We start from the raw sequence: 18,283 nt of genomic DNA, 5'->3' as shown, positions 1-18,283 counted from the left end.
CTCATGGACAAAGACGAGAGTGGTCCTAAAGGAAGAGTGCTAAATTGGGGGAAGGCCTACTATACCAAAACTCAGCAGGAGCTGGGGAATGTAGATTGGGAGCAGCTTTTTGAAGATAAATCCACATTTGATATGTGGGAGGCTTTTGAAGAGAGGTTGATTAGCGTGCAGGAGAGACATGTTCCTGTGAAAATGAGAGATAGAAATGGCAAGATTAGGGAACCATGGATGACAGGTGAAATTGTGAAACTACCTAAGAGGAAAAAGGAAGCAGACATAAGGTCTAGGCGGCTGAAGAAAGACGAAGCTTTGGAAGAATATCGGGAATATAGGACCAATCTGAAACGAGGAATTAAGAGGGCTAAAAGGGGTCATGAAATATCTTTAGCAAACAGGATTAAGGAAAATCCCAAAGCCTTTTATTCATATATAAGGAGCAAGAGGGTAACTAGAGAAAGGATTGGCCCACTAAAGGACAAAGGAGGAAAATTATGCGTGGAGTCAGAGAAAATGGGTGAGATTCTAAACAAGTACTTTGCATCGGTATTCACCGAGGAGAGGGACATGACGGATGTTGAGGTTAGGGATAGATGTTTGATTACTCTAGGTCAAGTCGGCATAAGGAGGGAGGAAGTGTTGGGTATTCTAAAAGGCATTAAGGTGGACAAGTCCCCAGATCCGGATGGGATCTATCCCAGGTTACTGAGGGAAGCAAGAGAGGAAATAGCTGGGGCCTTAACAGATATCTTTGCAACATCCTTAAACACGGGTGAGGTCCCAGAGGACTGGAGAATTGCTAATGTTGTCCCCTTGTTTAAGAAGGGTAGCAGGGATAATCCAGGTAATTATAGACCGGTGAGCCTGATGTCAGTGGTAGGGAAGCTGCTGGAGAAGATACTGAGGGATAGGATCTATTACCATTTGGAAGAAAATGGGCTTATCAGTGATAGGCAACATGGTTTTGTGCAGGGACGGTCATGTCTTACCAACTTAATAGAATTCTTTGAGGAAGTGACAAAGTTGATTGACTTCAGTAAGGCGTTTGATAAGGTTCCCCATGGTAGGTTGATGGAGAAAGTGAAGTCGCATGGGGTCCAGGGTGTACTAGCTAGATGGATAAAGAACTGGCTGGGCAACAGAAGACAGAGAGTAGCAGTGGAAGGGAGTTTCTCAAAATGGAGACATGTGACCAGTGGTGTTCCACAGGGATCCGTGCTGGGACCACTGTTGTTTGTGATATACATAAATGATTTGGAGGAAAGTATAGGTGGTCTGATTAGCAAGTTTGCAGACGACACTAAGATTGGTGGAGTAGCAGATAGTGAAGGGGACTGTCAGAGAATACAGCAGAATATAGATAGATTGGAGAGTTGGGCAGAGAAATGGCAGATGGAGTTCAATCAGGATAAATGCGAGGTGATGCATTTTGGAAGATCCAATTCAAGAGTGGACTATGCAATAAATGGAAAAGTCCTGGGGAAAATTGATGTACAGAGAGATTTGGGTGTTCAGGTCCATTGTTCCCTGAAGGTGGCAACGCAGGTCAATAGAGTGGTCAAGAAGGCATACGGCATGCTTTCCTTCATCGGACGGGGTATTGAGTACAAGAGTTGGCAGGTCATGTTACAGTTGTCCAAGATTTTGGTTCGGCCACATTTGGAATACTGCGTGCAGTTCTGGTCGCCACATTACCAAAAGGATGTGGATGCTTTGGAGAGGGTGCAGAGGAGGTTCACCAGGATGTTGCCTGGTATGGAGGGCACTAGCTATGAAGAGAGGTTGAGTAGATTAGGATTATTTTCATTAGAAAGACAGAGGTTGAGGGGGGACCTGACTGAGGTGTACAAAATCATGAGAGGTATAGACAGGGTGGATAGCAAGAAGATTTTTCCCCAGAGTGGGGGATTCAATTACTAGGGGTCACGAGTTCAAAGTGAGAGGGGAAAAGTTTAGGGGGGATGTGCGTGGAAAGTTCTTTACGCAGAAGGTGGTGGGTGCCTGGAACGCGTTGCCAGTGGAGGTGGTAGACGCGGGCACGATAGCGTCTTTTAAGATGTATCTAGACAGATACATGAATGGGCAGGAAGCAAAGAGATACAGACCCTTAGAAAATAGGCGACAGGTTTAGATAGAGGATCTGGATCGGCGCAGGCTTGGAGGGTCGAAGGGCCTGTTCCTGTGCTGTAATTTTCTTTGTTCTTTGTTTGTTCTCCATCTGTCATGGGGTGGGGGCTTAATATCGAGGACATTGTGTTTAGTAAGTTGCCTGCCCTGGCACCTTGCACCCGTGGGAAGCATCTTAAACATGGTATATGAAAGACGAGACACATTGGCATTGTTCCAAAGTTATTCAATTTACATCGCGCACTCCGTCCATTACTCACCAGGACTTACTGTCAATGGTCTGTATAGGATGTGTCCACTGAGAGAAAAGATCTGATGAGATATATAATCCAACAATCAGACCTTCTTTTAGGAAAGGCATTTGTTAATTTTGTGAGGCCAATCTTTATCAGCAGCAGGTACAAGAATTCTGATCAGCCAAATTATTTCAAATCCAGAAGCAATCTCTGGGAATAATTTCAACAGGATTCCAATGCAATGCTGAACGAGACTGCTTGCAGTCTTGGAATCCTGTTTGATCCTGAACTGAACTGCAGATCTTAGATCCTCTCAAGGTCTGCATACTTCCAGCTCGGAACATTATTCAACTCTGCTCCTGCAACCTTTATATGTGCCTTCATCACCTCCAAACTCAACTACTTCAACTGTCTCCATAAACTCCAGCAACTTATTCAAAACTCTGCTCCACGTATTCTGTTCCGATCTCTGTAACCTCCTCCAGCCCCACAACTTCTGAGCTTTCTGCACATTTCCAATTCTGGCCTCTTGCACATCCTCAACTTTTATCGCTCAGTTATTCCTGACCGTACTGTCGGCTGCCAAGGCCCTGAGCTCTGGAAATCCCTCTCTAAATCTCCTCTCTTTTCCTTAAATCTGTGCCCTCTGGTTATCAGTCTCTCTCACTGGAAATCATTTCTTTTTATTGTACTCTATCTAAACCTGTCAAAATTTGAAACACCTCTATCAAATCTCCTCTTAGCTTTCTCTGCTCCAAGAACAACCCCAGCTTCTCCAGTCTGTCCACCTGACTGGTCCCAGGGATGAGTGATTACATTCTAGTAAATCTCTTCTGTACTGTCTGCAAAACTGTCACATTCTTTCTAAGGCATGGTGTCCAGAATTGGACATAATACTCCAGGCGAGGCCGCACTAGTGTTTTATAGAGGCTTAGCATACCTTTCTGGATTTTGTACTCTTATGTCTCCATTTATAAAGCTGAGGATACTATATGCTTTACTGTTTCATTAACCTGCCATGCCACCTTTAAAAGATTCGTGCACAAACACTCAGGCCTCTCTTCTTGCAATGCCTTTAAAATTGTACCATTTAGAATGTATTTGTCTCCTCATTCTTCCTACCAAAATGTAACACTTCATACTTTGCTGCATTGAATTTCATCTGCGTGTGTCCATTCATTCCACCAACCTGTATAAGTCCTCTCGAAGTCTATTACTATCTTCTCACTGTTTATTACACTTCCAAGTTTTGTGTCATCTGCATATTTCAAAGTTGTCATTAATGCATATCAAAAACAGCAGTGGTCCTAGTACTTCAGAAACTCCATTATATACCTCTCCAGTCTGAAAAATAACCATTCACCACAACTCTGTTTTCTATGCCTTAACCAATTTTGTATTCATGTTGCTTTTGCCCCTTTTATCCTGTAGCCTTCAATTTCGCCAACAAGCTTAATATGTGGTACATTATCAAGTGCCTGTTTAAAAGTCCATATACATAACATCAACTGCACTGCCCTCATTCAACCTCAAAACCTGAATCAAGGTAACCAAACATGATTTGCTCCACTGGCTCTGCTTCCTTAGTCCATGCTTGTACATTTTCTCTCGGATTATAGTTTTTAAAAGCTTCCTCACCACCAATGTTAAATTGACTGGCCTGTAATTGTCAGGTGTATCCTCCTCTTTTTTGGTCCTCCAGTCCTCTGGCATCACCCCTATCTCTAAGCAGGTTTGGAAGGTTACAGTCAACACCTCCTCAATTTCTACCATTACTTCCCTCAGCAACTAGGATGCATCCCATCCAGACCATGTGACTTATCCACTTTAAGTACTGTCAGCCTTTCTCGTAACTCATCTATTTTTAAAAAAATCATATACAGTACCCTGGCAATGTTGTCATTTACCATAGCTTTGGCAAAATCCTCTTACTTGATGAACATCAAGGCGAAGTACTTATTTAGTACCTCAGCCACGCACTCTACCTCTATCAACAGATTTCCATTTTGGTCCCTCATCAGCCCCACTGCGTTAAACAACGTTTTTACTGTTGATAATTCTTTACTGCCTTTAATTTGTTAGAATGCTGGTCTGACATCCAACACTAAATGAGTAGAAATTTCCTGCAACTAAATATAGGGCAGATCATAGCCATTGGTTTCAGTCCCTGCCACAAACTCTGCTCCTTAACCACTGACTCCATCCATCTACATGGCAACTGTATGAAGCTGAACCAAACTGTTCACAACCTTGGTGTCACAGTTGAACACAAAATGAGATTCCGACCACATACCTGCACCCATTTCTAACTCCGTAACATCGCCCTACTCTACCCCTACCTCAGCTCATCTGCTGCTGAAACCCTCATCAATATCTCTATTAACTCTAATCTTGACTATTTCAACACATCCCTGGCCAGCCTCCCACGTTCTAACCTTTATAAATTTGACGTAATCTAAATCTCTGCTGCCCATGTCCTAATTTCCACCAAGTCCTGTTTATCCATTAATCCTGTGCTCGCTGACCTACACTGGCTCCCAGTTAAGCAATGCCTCAATTTTAACATTTTCTTTCTTGATTTCAAATCCATCCATGGCCTCGCTCCTATCTATCTCTAATCTCCTCCGGCCCTACAGCTCTCAGAGATATCCACGCTCCTCCAGTTCTTGAGCATCCCTGATTTTAATTGCTCCACCTTTGGCGACTGTGCCATCAGATACCAAGGCCCTAAGCCCTAGAATTCCCTCTCTAGCTCTCCTCTCTCCTTACAACTTCTCTCTTTGACCATGCTTTTGGTCATCTGCCCCAATATCTCCTTATGTGGCTTGCTGTCATATTTTGTTTGATAATGCTCCTGTGAAAAGCCTTGGATGTTTTACCATGTTAAAAGTGTTATATAAATATAAGTTGTTGTTAATATGCCTACAGATTGACTTGTACGTTAGCCACTAACCTATTTTTGTAATGTCTCTATACCTGCTCATTTCCATTTTTGACTTCTCCTCTACTTTTCATATTCAACCTGATTCTCCATTGCATTATCAAGCTGACATCGGTTTTCTTCTTCACCCTACTCTAACTCCTTCATCATCCGTGGGGCTCTGGCTTTGGTTGTTCTCTCTTTCCCCCTTTGGGGAATGTACCTAAACTGTACCAAAACCACTAAAATAAAAGCAAAATGCTGCAGATGCTGGAAATCTGAAATAAAAACAAGAAGTGTTTATAGAAATACTCAGCAGGTCAGGCAGCATCTGTGGACAGAGAAGCAGAGTTAATGTTTCAGGTCTGTAACCTTTCATCAGAACTAGCAAAAGTTAGAAAAGAATTAAGTTTTAAGCAAGTGAAGGGGAGGGGGGTGGGGGAGAGAACGAAGGGGAAAGTGTTTGATCGGGCAGAGGGCAAGAGAGATTAAATAACAAAGCTGTCCTGGGACAAAGGCAAAGAATGTGTTAATGCTTGTGGTGAAAGATAAAGCATTAGCCCAGAGAGAGTGTTAAGAGCAGAATAATGAGCAGCTCTGACTGCATGAAAAACAGACACATGGTTAAAACATAAAACATTCAAAAAAAAGGGCCAGTCATGCTCCAAAGTTTTTGAACTCAATGTTCAGTCCGCAAGGCTCTAGAGTGCCTAATCGAAAGATCAGCTGCTGCTCCTCGAGCTTGTGCTGATGTTCACTGGAACACTGGAGCAGGCCAAAGACACAAATGTTGGCATGAGAGCAGGAGGGAATGTTGAAATGGCAAGCAACCGGAAGCTCGGGCTCAGATATTACACCTCCTGTGATTGCATGGAAAGGTGCCAAGGGAAGGGGACGAAGTGTCGGAGGTAATGGAGGAGTTGAGTGTCACGGAGGAGCAATCCCTTCGGAATGCTTCTGAATCATTAACAAAAAACCTTTTATCTTCCTTTCAAGGAATGTAAGCTCCAGCAGCTGATGGGAACTAATGCCCCTCCAGATGCTTCTTCCCCTTCACTTCCCTCTGACCCATCCCTTCTGATCTGACCCCTTGCTGTGTATTCACTACACCTTCTGACCTTCCCAATTCTGATGCTGAACAATCTGCACTCAGCAAAGGACTCGGTTTTATCCCCTTACGCTCCCTCCTGAATGAATTTTGCGCTCAGCATGACATTGAGCTCTTCTTCTGGCGCCTTCGCCTCCCTGCTCACTTCTTTGACCAGCAGTCCTTTCCCCGACCAGCAGACCCATTCACCTGCCTCCAGCATTCTCCCTCCACCTGGACCTCTCCCTCTGGCCTCTTACCCACTCTCGATCTTTTCATTGAGAACTGTCGGCGACACATTGGTCATTTCACTCTAACCTGTCTCCCTTTGAGCGTGCTGAATTCCGTTCTCTCAGGTCTAACCCCGACATCGTGATTAAAGCTGCTGACAAGGGGTGCTGTTGTTGTCTTCCTTTGTCCTCAACCGAGGATTCCCCCCTCATTGTGGTTGACAGGGCCCTCAACCGTGTCCGGCCCATTTCCTCCACTACTGCCCTCACCCTTTCCCCTCCCTCCCAGAAGCACGACAGGGTTCCCCTTGTCCTCACTTCCCACCCCACCAGCCTCCAAATCCAAAGGATCATCCTGTGCCATTTCCACCACCTCCAGCGTGATGCCACCACCAAATGCATCTTCCCCTCCCCGTCAGCATTCCGAAGGGATCGTTCCCTCCGCGACACCCTGATCCACTCCTCCAGCAGCCCCGACACCTCGCCCTTTCCCACACAATTGCAGGAGGTGTAATACCTGCACTTTTACCTCCTCTCTCCTCACTATCCAAGGCCCCAAACACTCCATACAGTGATTTACTTGTACTGCTTTCAATTTAGTATACTGTATTTGCTGCTGACAAAGCAGTCTCCTCTACTTTGGGGAGACCAAATACAGATTGGGTGACCGCTTTGCAGAACTCCTCCACTCAATCCGAAAGCATGAGCCCGAGCTTCTGGTTGCTTGCCATTTCAACACTCCCTCCTGCTCTCATGCCAATATTTGTGTCTTTGGCCTGCTCCAGTGAAAATCAACACAAGCTCGAGGAGCAGCAGCTGATCTTTCGATTAGGCATTCTAGAGCCTTGCGGACTGAACATAGAGTTCAATAACTTTGGAGCATGACTGGCCTTTGTTTTAATATTTTATTTTTTAACCATGTGCCTGTTTTTCATGTAATCAGAGCTGCTCATTATTCTGCTAAAAACACTCTCTCTGGACTAATGCTTTATCTTTCACCACAAGCATTAACACATTCTTTGCCTTTGTCCCAGGACAGCTTTGTTATTTAATCTCTCCTGCCCTCTACCCTATCAAACACCTTCCCCTTTGTTCTCTCCTCCACCCCCCTCCCCTTCACTTGCTTAAAACCTAATTCTTTTCTAACCTTTGCCAGTTCTGATGAAAGGTCACAGACCTGAAACATTAACTCTGCTTCTCTCTCCACAGATGCTGCCCGACGATATACCTACTACTTTTATCTCTTTTCATGGGTGGTTAATGAGGTAATGTCTACTATACACATAGCCCAACCTTGAACTTTGCAACTATTGCAGAATCAGTAAATGTAAACCATTGCTGAGCAACTTATTGCAGGAATTTTTTAAGCCACTTCATTTCAGAGGATGAAGGCTAATGGTCCGTGCCAATTTTAACTATTACAGATTGCTAATAATCCGAAACAAAATTTAGACAGTTATTTCTACACCAGAATGTAGAAACACCAATACTTACAGTCTATGAGGAAATTTTATGCAGAAAACTTAAGCAATGGATGATCTCTTTTACATTCTTCAGAAACAAAATTTTCTTCTGCACATATAAATGAAGAAATCATTGTCTGATGGCTCAGTTCTTGAATGAATAAATTGACAGCTACAAGGCCCTTTACATTGGAGTCATAGAACCCTGAAAGGAGACTATTATAATCATTATCTCAGCCTTAGGGAAGATATCCAGAATGCAATTCTACGACTGTCATTTGACCTCTTGGTGGCTGCACAACAGTTTTTAAATTCCCAATTACACTATTGACAATCTGGCATAAGTAAGATCTACACTGAAGATTTCTCTTCAATTGAGAGTGCAATTGGAAGAGATTTCAGCTTTCTACACTGTCATGTTTCAGGATTTTTTGGCCTTTCTCCAATCCAACCCACCCCCCACCACCCAATACAAATTTTGGGGAAAAAAACATTGATTTAAAAACACAGCATTAAAAGTAATGGCCCAGATTTTGCAGTGGTTATGACGGTGAAACTGTCAGCGTTTGCTATCATTATTCCACTGAAATTGACAGCAACTTTGGATCCCCAAGTACACAAAATAACTCAGAAAACCAAAAGTTGCTGTCAGTGATTCCATGCTTCTCCAGAAGGTGCACTGTTGAGGTTCCCCAAGAGTGCAAATCCCAAAACAATCAGTGAATTGATGAAAACTTCCACTTTTGCACATGGTCTCGCTGAAAAAACCCTTGAACAAAAAGTTACAACTTGGTGAATGAAGTGTTTGTAAATGGTGCACTAAGTTCATAATTACTGCTAAACACCCTCACTGACCCTGAAAAACTAATTTTACATTTTTGGAATGTCAAATTTCTCCATTAAAAGGTAAAAAAATTCCATATCCTTTATACAACATTTTTTTTTTAAAAAAGTGTCTTTATAACATTTTAGCTTCTATGTTAATTCAAACATAATCATTTACTTTTTTCTCTATCAAATTTTAATTAAAAAAATGTAAAATTCAAAGCATTTTACTTTTTGGCTTGCTGTCTGAGAATATTTTAATGTGACTCGCTGCTTACCCTGCTTGCTGGCATCACTGCTGCAGGATGCCTGGAAACGCCCTTGATTTAGCTCCAGATTTAAACTGACATCGGGAAAAGGCAAATCCACGGCACAGAGATCACTAGATCTTTGTGGGAAGCTTTCTGTGAGGTCAGCTGCTAGCGCCATTGCCTCATCACAGACTGCAAAATCCAGCCTTATGTGTATTCTCATTAATTTTATTTTATTAAAGAGAGTACCTCGGTGAATGATGGTGAATATCTTAAAAAGAAATTGCTTTCCTACTCAAAGACTAAACAATAAAAGTTTGTTCGTTGGTCTGGATATTAAAGAAACACCTCTCACTCATTATGTTGGAAAACCCTTTGATCTCAAATTGACTGTGAAAGAGGGCTTAAAAAGACAGATACCAAAAATATGGTCTGGCCTTTGGAAAAAAGAAACCAAAGCCATGAAAGACAGGAGACTATAGAAAAAGAGGTTCTGGCTTGAGCTGTATAACAGAACGCAGAGGAATTAGTCTCCATCAGTCATGCAAAATGACCCAGTAGAATGGGATAGCGTAGTGTCTTCATTATTCTGATATTATATGGACATAAATTGCACCAATTGATAAAATTAATCTGAACATATCTATTACAATGTATATTCACCTTACTTTGAAAGAAAGCAGCTTAACAATTTGAATACTAAGTATTAACTCAGTCTGCCTTCAAAGCAATTGAATACATATGCAAAAGACACTGATAATCAGTTCAGGTCACAAAGGAGTTCCCATCGTCATACACCCTGATCCCACCATTGTTCAAGTAAATATAAAACAGCAAGGATCAAATCCTACATGAGTCAGTCAGACTTATTGGAGTAACTGACACCTCTGAACCCAAAAATGTATGTATAGCTGACTAGAGTGCGTAACACAACCACACACATGATCACCCAAGTAAGTACTCTCACACTGATAACATCTTCATGAACAAGATAAAGGAATGTTAGAATTGTGTAGTGAAACCTATCTTAGTGTTTCACCAGTTACACACCATCAATTCCAGAACCAGTGAATGGATGTACCATCAAAAGTCTATACTAAAAAAAAGGAAACATTTTATTACATCACCTGATTAGGAAATGAAAGTTCAATCATGCTGAGCTGAATCCCATAGTTCAACAATATTTCAGATACCACTTAACTGCATATTCAAAGCTTTCCTTTACTGCAAAACAAAGATCTTAAAAGTTATGTAGATAATAGTGCGATGGAGTTGCGGTTTGCGAGACCAGTGGAGGAGTGTGTGCAGACTGTTGTCTGAACAGATGACTTGTTGAATTCTGTTAGGTGCACCAACTCTGATTTCAAAGCTTGTTTTTTGAGACTGTCTCTAACTTAAAAATTGAAACTGAGAACTTCAGGGTTCTGAGGAGACAGAACTGGCTGGAACCAAGACACAAAGTCATTTGACCAAAGACTGGAGCTATCCAAGCTCAGATTACAAGATTGCAGAGGTCAGGCAGGTTGTGGACAGTGTTTTGTAGCCAATCTGCTGAGACTAGAACCTGATTCTCGGAGCCGGGGAGCTGGCCATTGGCAAATACGAGTTGCTGCAGCTGCTTTCGGTGACTTAAAGAAACACTGGTGGAACAAGACTGTCATGAGCAGGGCTGAGGAGAGTCGAGAGACAACAAGACCAAAATGTTGAAAGGAAGACTACAACGTTCGCTATCAACAAGGCAGCATTAAATTGGCGATTGCATCTTGGAGGACAGGAACTACAAATCTACCTAAAGTAGTTCAGAGTTTAGAAGAACTTTGTGGCTGTTCGGTGTCCAGTAAATCCATGATATCTATCTTTGCTGGATCTGATAATTATTGTGTAGTCGCTAAACTATATATAGATATATTGAAAGTGATTTATCTGTTATTTCATGTCTTATTTATGATGATTGTTACAGTCAAATTTATAAAAGTGAAATTTTGCCCATTTCTTTTATTGAGGCTGTTTAGTAAATCCGGTTCTTATTGTTTGTTGATCTCCAAGGGGAGCATAACAATAGTTGTACACCACACACTCTTTCTCTGAGCATTAGTTACAATGCATACACAATACAACTAAAACAGTGCCATTAGGATTACATATCTGGGAAATCCACTTTCCTCAACCCAGGGATTTCGCTTAAAATGACAACAGTAACCAATTTACATGTATGGTAGTTGTTTTTATATTCAGTTCATATGGGGCAAATACATTCTCACACCTGAAGCATCTCCCACACTAATTCAGAACAGTTTGTGGACGCACACATACCTATTGATCAAACACTCAAAAGAAGAGCAGATGGAGGTTATAAACTCACAAGTGACCATCAATATTGAGGAAAAAGGACAGAAGCAGGTGCAAATCAAGAAGAAGCAATTGGGTAACACAAACATGGCTTTTTATAATCTAATCAATTGCAGAATAAAGGGAAAGTCAAAGATGGTAAGGATTTCCACTGATAAGTACTGGGAAGGAAGAAATGTGTTTTGTCAGGAAATGACACAAGATGTTAAAATTGTGACTCAATGAGGATGGAGTGATGAAGGACCTTAAATACCTTAAATGAGAATAAAGAGAATCACTTCAGGTAGCTTAACTAATCAGAGGCCAATTTGGTTATCCAGAACTCTATCTAAAGGTGTCATTCAAGTAGACGGACATGTCTGAGAAAGTTGCAACTGTCAGCCCGTCGCAAGTTCAGCGAGATAACATGCTATACTGATGGAAGTCAAGAAAAGAACACTATGTCCTCTGCCATATTATGCTTAAGGTTCTTTTTCTTATTCAAGGCCACTGAATGGAAACCCATCTTTGGTTATCACCAACTACTTCTGTGCAGTGAACTGTTATTTCATCTAAATACTACAATGATAGATTGTTTCCACTTGTTGGTAAGATGGTAATGAGGGGGCAAAAAATAAGATCATAACGGGAAAATTAGAATAAAATATCTTTTACACAGGTGCTAGAATGTGGAATTATGTCATAAATCCATTGTCAAAGCAGAGCACACAAATTCTTTTAAAAGGGAAACTAGATAGTTGCTTGAAAAGAGGAATATTAAAAGGACAATGGCAGTGGGCAGGATAGTTAGATCACACCAAGTAGTGCTTATGAAGAAAAACAGCAACACAGATTTGATGGGTCAAATAGCCTGCTTCTGTGCTATAAAATGATGTCATGAGACCATCCTATATTTGCAGTTTAGAAAGAATAAGTGAGAAAAGATAAAATGAGCAATGACTGTAGAAATATTGATAAAGATAGGGCAAGGACAAGTTGTGACATTGAGAGAGAGGACTGTCCAACATTCAAGTTTTACCTCTTATCTACTATCCAGAATTGGAAAAAAAGGTGTCTTTCCAGACAGGAGAGCAGTACTCAGTTAAATCAAGAATAGAAAGGCATTTGGCATGAAATAGGTACTAAGTTTCTTGGTTATAACTTTAGCAATGTGAAAGCTCCATCTGGATTACAACCTTTTTTTAACATTGAAAAATCCAGGCAAGGCCCATGATGCATGGCATCTGAAAGGATGACAAGTGTAGGAAAGAAGAGTATGCAATATTTAAAGTAATGATTTTTACACCAAGGTTGAGCTGTACAGGCCAACACATCATAGGAATAAGGTATGACCAAAAGGAGTAACAATTTCCACAACGTTCAAATCCTAGAATTGTGAGAGTACCATCACTGCAAAGACTGTACCAGTTCAAGGCAAACACCCATCACCACCACAGGACAACTAGGGATGGATAATTAATGCAGTTCTGCCAGTATCATCCATAACCAGAGAACTTAAAAAGGTGAAATGTAGGTGTGTTGAGAGCTGATTGAAATAAAAACAGAAAATGCTGGAAATATGTAGCAAGTTTGGCAGCATCTGTGAAGACAGAAACAAGAGTTAATGTTTCAGGTTGATGACCAGGGCAGTTCTGATTGAAGGTCACAGTCCTGAAATGTTAACTCTGTTTTTCTCTCCACAGATGCTGCCAGATCTGCTGAGCATTTCCAGCATTTTCTGCTTTTATTTCAGATTTCTAGCTTCTGCAATATTTTGCTTTGTGAGAGTTAATCGGTCTGTACTCTCAACACACATACCACGAAACAGTCTCTAACTTCTTTAAAAGCATGTGGTAAAGATTTTGTTTACCCAAGATTCTTGAGATTACACACTTAAGGAAACATTGACAGTTTAAGCAACGTCCATTCGCTCTACATAGAAACATACGAATTAGGAGCAGGAGTAGGCCACGCGGCCCACTGAGCCTGCTCTGCCATTCAACAAGATCATGGCTGATCTGATTGTAACCTCAACTCTGCATTCCCGCCTGCCCCCAATAGCCTTTCACCCCCTTGCTTATCAAGAATCTAACCACCTCTGCTTTAAAAATATTCAAAGACTCTGCTTCCACCACCTTTTGAGGAAGAGAGTTCCAAAGACTCACGACCCTCAGAGAAATAATTTCTCCTCATCTCTGTCTTAAATGGGAGACCCCTTATTTTTAAACAGTGACCCCTGGTTCTAGATTCTCCCACAAGGGGAAACATCCTTTCCACATCCACCTTATCAAGATCCCTCAGGATCTTATATGTTTCAATCAAGTCGCCTCTTACTCTTCTAAATTCCAGCAGATACAAGCTTAGCCTGTCCAACCTTTCCACATAAGACAACCCACCCATTCCAGGTATTAATCCGGTGAACCTTCTCTGAACTGCTTCCAACGCATTTACATCCTTCCTTTAATAAGAAGACCAACACTGTACACAGTACTCCAGATGTGGTCTCACCAATGCCCTGTATAACTGAAACTTAACCTCCCTACTTTTGTATTCAATTCCCCTCGCAATAAACGATAACATTCTATTAGCTTTCCTAAATACTTGCTGACCCTGCATACTAACCTTTTGCGATTCATGCACTAGGACACCAAAATCCCTCCGCAACTCAGAGCTCTACAATCTCTCATCATTTAGATAATATGCTTCTTTTTTATTCTTCCTGCCAAAATGGACAATTTCACATTTTCCCACATTATACTCCATTTGACAGATTTTTACCCACTCACTTAACCTATCTATAATCCCTTTATAGCTTCCTTATGTCCTCTTAACAACCTACGTTCCTACCTATATTTGTGTCATCAGCAAATTTAGCAACCATACTTTTGGTCCCTTCATTTAAGTCACTTATATAAATTGTAAAAAGTTGAGGCCCCAGCACTGATCTCTGTGGCACACCACTCGTTACAACTTGCCAACCAGAAAATTACCCATTTATGCCTACTCTCTGTTTCCTGTTAGCTAGCAGATCTTCCAGCCATGCCAATATGTTACCCCCTACACCATCAGCTTTTATTTTCTGCAATAACCTTTGATGTGGTACCTTATCAAATGTCTTCTGGAAATCTAAGTACAGTACATCCACCAGTTCCCCTTTATCCACAGCACGCTACTTCTTCAAAGAACTCCAATAAATTGGTTAAACATGATTTCCCCTTCCAAAACCATGTTGACTCTGCCTGATTACCTTGAATTTTTCTCAGTGCCCTGCTATAACATCTTTAATAATAACTTCTAACATTTTCCCCAAGACAGATATTAAGCTAACTGGCCCGTAGTTTCCTGCTTTCATTCTCTCTCCATTTTTGAATAAAGGAGTTACATCGGCTATTTTCCAATCTAATGGGACCTTCCCCAAATCGAGGGAATTTTGGAAAATTAAAACCAATGCATCAACGATCTCACTAGCCACTTCTTTTAGGACACTAGTCTGAAGTCCATCAGAACCTGGGGTCTTATCAGCCCGCAGTTCCAACTATTTGCTCAGTACCACTTCCCTGGTCATAGAATCATAGTCATTTATGGCATATACGGACATACGAATTAAGAGCAGGAGTAGGCCACTTAGCCCTTCGATCCTGCTCCGCCATTCAAAAGTTCATGGCTGAACTGATTACTCTACATTTCCACCTACCCGATAACCTTCCACCCCCTTGCTTATCAAGAATCTATCTACCTCTGCCTTAAAAAGGAGGCCATTCGGCCAGAGTCCATGCCAGCTCTCCACAGAGCAATCCAGTCAGTCCCACATCCGCACAGGATCCCCGTAGCACTGTAATTTTATTTCCTTTAAGTAGTCATCCAATTTCCTTTTGAAATCATTGTCTCCACTTCCATCACCCTCATGGGCAGCGAGTTCCAGGTCACTACTACTCGCTGCATAAAAAAGTTCTTCCTCACATTCTGGCTGAATCTCTTGCCTAAAAAGATTTCTAAAAGCTTTCCCACCACCAAGGTTAAACTGACTGGACTGTAGTTTCTGGGCTTGTCCTTAGACCCTTTTTGAACAAGGGTGTAACACTTACAATTCTCCAGTCCTCTGGCATCACCGCTGCATCTGAGGAAGTTTGGAAGATTATGGCCAGCGCCGCCTGACTTTCCTCCCTTACTTCCCTCAGCATCCTTGGATGCACCTCATCCAGTCCCAGAAACTTATCAACTTTAAGTACAGCCAGCCTATCTAGTATCTTCTTTTTATCAATTTTGAGGGCATCCAGTGTCTCAACTATCTCCTCTTTCACTATGACTTGGGCAGAATCTTTAATTGCAACTTTCTCGAGTTTCTCCCTCCCTTCCATTTCCTGATTTACAGCTATTTGTGGGATGCTTTTTGTATCGTCCATAATGAAGACCGATGCAAAATACCTTTTCAGTTCATCTGCTATCTCCTTATTTTCCCTTATTATTTCACCAGACTCACTTTCTATAGGACCAACGCTCACTTTGTTAACTCATTTTTTTTCCCCCTCTTTATCAATCTTTTAGTCATTCTTTGTTTTTTTATATTCTGTCCAATCTTCTGACCTGCCACCCATCTTTGTGCAATTATATGCTTTTTCTTTAAGTTTGATACTATCTTTAACTGTTTTAGTTAACCAAGGATGTGGGTCCTCCCCTCTTAATTTTTCTTTCTTGTTGGAATGTATCTATTCCATGTATTCTGAAATATCTCCTTAAATGTTTGCCATTGCACCTCTATTGACCGATCCCTTAAAATAATTTTCCAGTTCACCTTTAGCTAGCTCTGCTTTCATGCCCTCATAAATGCCCTTGTTTAAGTTTAAAATGCTAGTCTTTGACTCATTCTTCTCTCACTCAAATTGAATGTAAAATTCAATCACATTATGATCACTGCTACCTAGGGGCACCTTCACTATGAGGTCATCAATTAATCCTATCTTGTTGCACCATACCAGGTCCAGTATAGCCTGCTCTCTGGCTCACTCCAGAAAGTGCTGTTCTAAGAAACTATCCCCCAAAACATTCTATGAACTCCTCATCTAGGTTACCTTTGCCCATTTGATTCTTCCAGTCTATATGTAGATTAAAATCCCCCATGATTATCACCGTACCTTTCTGACAAGCTCCCATTATTTCTCTCCGAAGACGGGTCACTGACCTGAAACGTTAACTCTGCTTCTCTTTCCACAGATGCTGCCAGACCTGCTGAGTGGTTCTAGCATTTCTTGTTTTTATCCCATTATTTCTTCCTTAATACTTTGTGCTACCATGTGGTTACTGTTAGGGGGCATGTACACAACACCCACGAGTGACTTCTTACCTTTATCATTTCTCATCTCTACCCAAACTGCTTCTACAGCTTTCTGTTGCATCCACGTGTAGCATCTGATTGCAAACTTGTACATTTTGGAAATTAACATTTGAAGAATGAACCCTAAACAACTGCTTCTTCAAAGAAAGAAATTGTGGTTTTTGATTTTTGACAGGTTAATCTCAGATTGTTGCAAAGGCGCTCCATTCAGAATCTTTAAAAACTGAAACGAAATCTCAAATTAAAATAAACATTCAATTTATGACAATTTAAAATTGAGGCCCAACTGAACTGCAGGGATTCAATTCATCGAGTCTACTCAACTGTTGATTTCAGAAGAGCTGATTTGACTTTAAAAGACATGAAAAAAACTAAGAAGCGGCGCTAAACTTTGAGCAGTACTCTTAGATAGGGTGACAACCCTCACCTGATTATCTTCAGTAACTGCCACCGTCCCGACAAGGTGAACAAGGCAGAAGCCATCAAGACCAGTCACTCAACCTTCCTGCACTGCCAAACAGGCACATACCACTTGGACTTTTACCCTCGCCCCGCCTCTCTCAACTCAGACTAACTTGACGGTAAACGAAGCCCCGCCTTCCCCCCCCCCCACGCGCGCGCGCGCCCCAACCCCACCCCACTCCCAATGCTTCTCGTCAACGTCAAACGGCTCTCCCAGCACGCGCATAGGAGCCGGTCGGCGCGCTGTGACGTAACGACGCCCGCTCAAAGCAAGTTAGGTTGATCTAATTTTTTCTCTCTTCAACCGTTTTTTTTTCACACACCCGCGCGCCGGCGCGCGCGAGAGGAAAAAAAGTACAACTTCCGCTCTCCCTCATGGACCAGCGTGAGCTCCCTGCTGCGCAGAGCGAGCTGCGCACTGGCATTTTTCCCCTTCTCTCTTGCCTCTCCTTCCACCCCCTCCCTCCTTCAGGAGTGAAAGGAGGCCAGGCATCCAGATCACAGGGGTTGGAAAGTGATTCTCTCTTACTTGGTTAGAGGTATTCAGCTTTAGGATTATGGCTTCGGAGGAGTTGTATGAGGTACGGAAAATATATGAATAATTAGATATCTTGGTTTCCGATTCGTACTTACGAACCCCCTTCTCTAAACCCGGAGTGGTATGGCGATCCGAGTCCAGTTTTTGGTGAAGTGTACCCGGTGTGTGGGTGCGCACGCGTCCGGAGGTGGAGGGAAGAGGAGTGGGGGGGAAGAGGAGTGGGGGGGAGGGAGAGGAAGGAGGTGGTGTAACAGAGTTGTTTGAAATCATCTTTTAAAGGGAGACTTGACTTTTAGTCTCCACAGTGTTGGCGATTGGCCTCCCCGCGGTGTTATGTGTAAGGTACTAGGGTACTTATGTGGCTGAGAGCTAAGTGTAAGGGAGACGGGATCCAACTATTTACTGCTGCCTGTGCAGTCACAACTAGTGCCGTCCTTAGCTATGTCGCAACGCACTATAACGAAGACAGGGATTCAAAACTCGGGTT

The 18,283-nt window shown here is 42.0% G+C and overlaps 2 protein-coding genes across 3 annotated transcripts in view; one reads left to right on the top strand and one right to left on the bottom strand.

Moving 5' to 3' along the window:
* The window catches only part of eci2 (enoyl-CoA delta isomerase 2), a 184,084-nt gene extending 166,119 nt beyond the window's left edge, over positions 1–17,965 (bottom strand). Inside the window, exon 1 of one of the 2 annotated variants that reach the window (XM_068054521.1) lies at positions 17,892–17,965. Coding sequence is in view for 1 of the 2 variants with exons in the window: in XM_068054511.1 (XP_067910612.1) it covers positions 17,224–17,279 (56 nt within the window). In the remaining variant the exon portion in view is untranslated. Of the gene's footprint in view, positions 1–17,223; positions 17,354–17,891 lie in introns of those variants that run through there. The other variant, XM_068054511.1, reaches the window with a different exon arrangement.
* cdyl (chromodomain protein, Y-like) overlaps positions 17,529–18,283 on the top strand; it is a 175,834-nt gene continuing 175,079 nt past the window's right edge. The window contains exon 1 of the mRNA XM_068054498.1: positions 17,529–17,839. Within this exon, the coding sequence (XP_067910599.1) occupies positions 17,816–17,839 (24 nt within the window). The 5' untranslated portion in view covers positions 17,529–17,815. The remainder of the gene's footprint in view (positions 17,840–18,283) is intronic.

Source organism: Heterodontus francisci, chromosome 2, assembly GCF_036365525.1.
Source record: "Heterodontus francisci isolate sHetFra1 chromosome 2, sHetFra1.hap1, whole genome shotgun sequence".
Lineage (NCBI taxonomy): Eukaryota > Metazoa > Chordata > Chondrichthyes > Heterodontiformes > Heterodontidae > Heterodontus > Heterodontus francisci.
The sequence above is the reverse complement of the archived record's forward strand: the minus strand, read 5'-3'. Positions and strand labels throughout refer to the sequence as shown.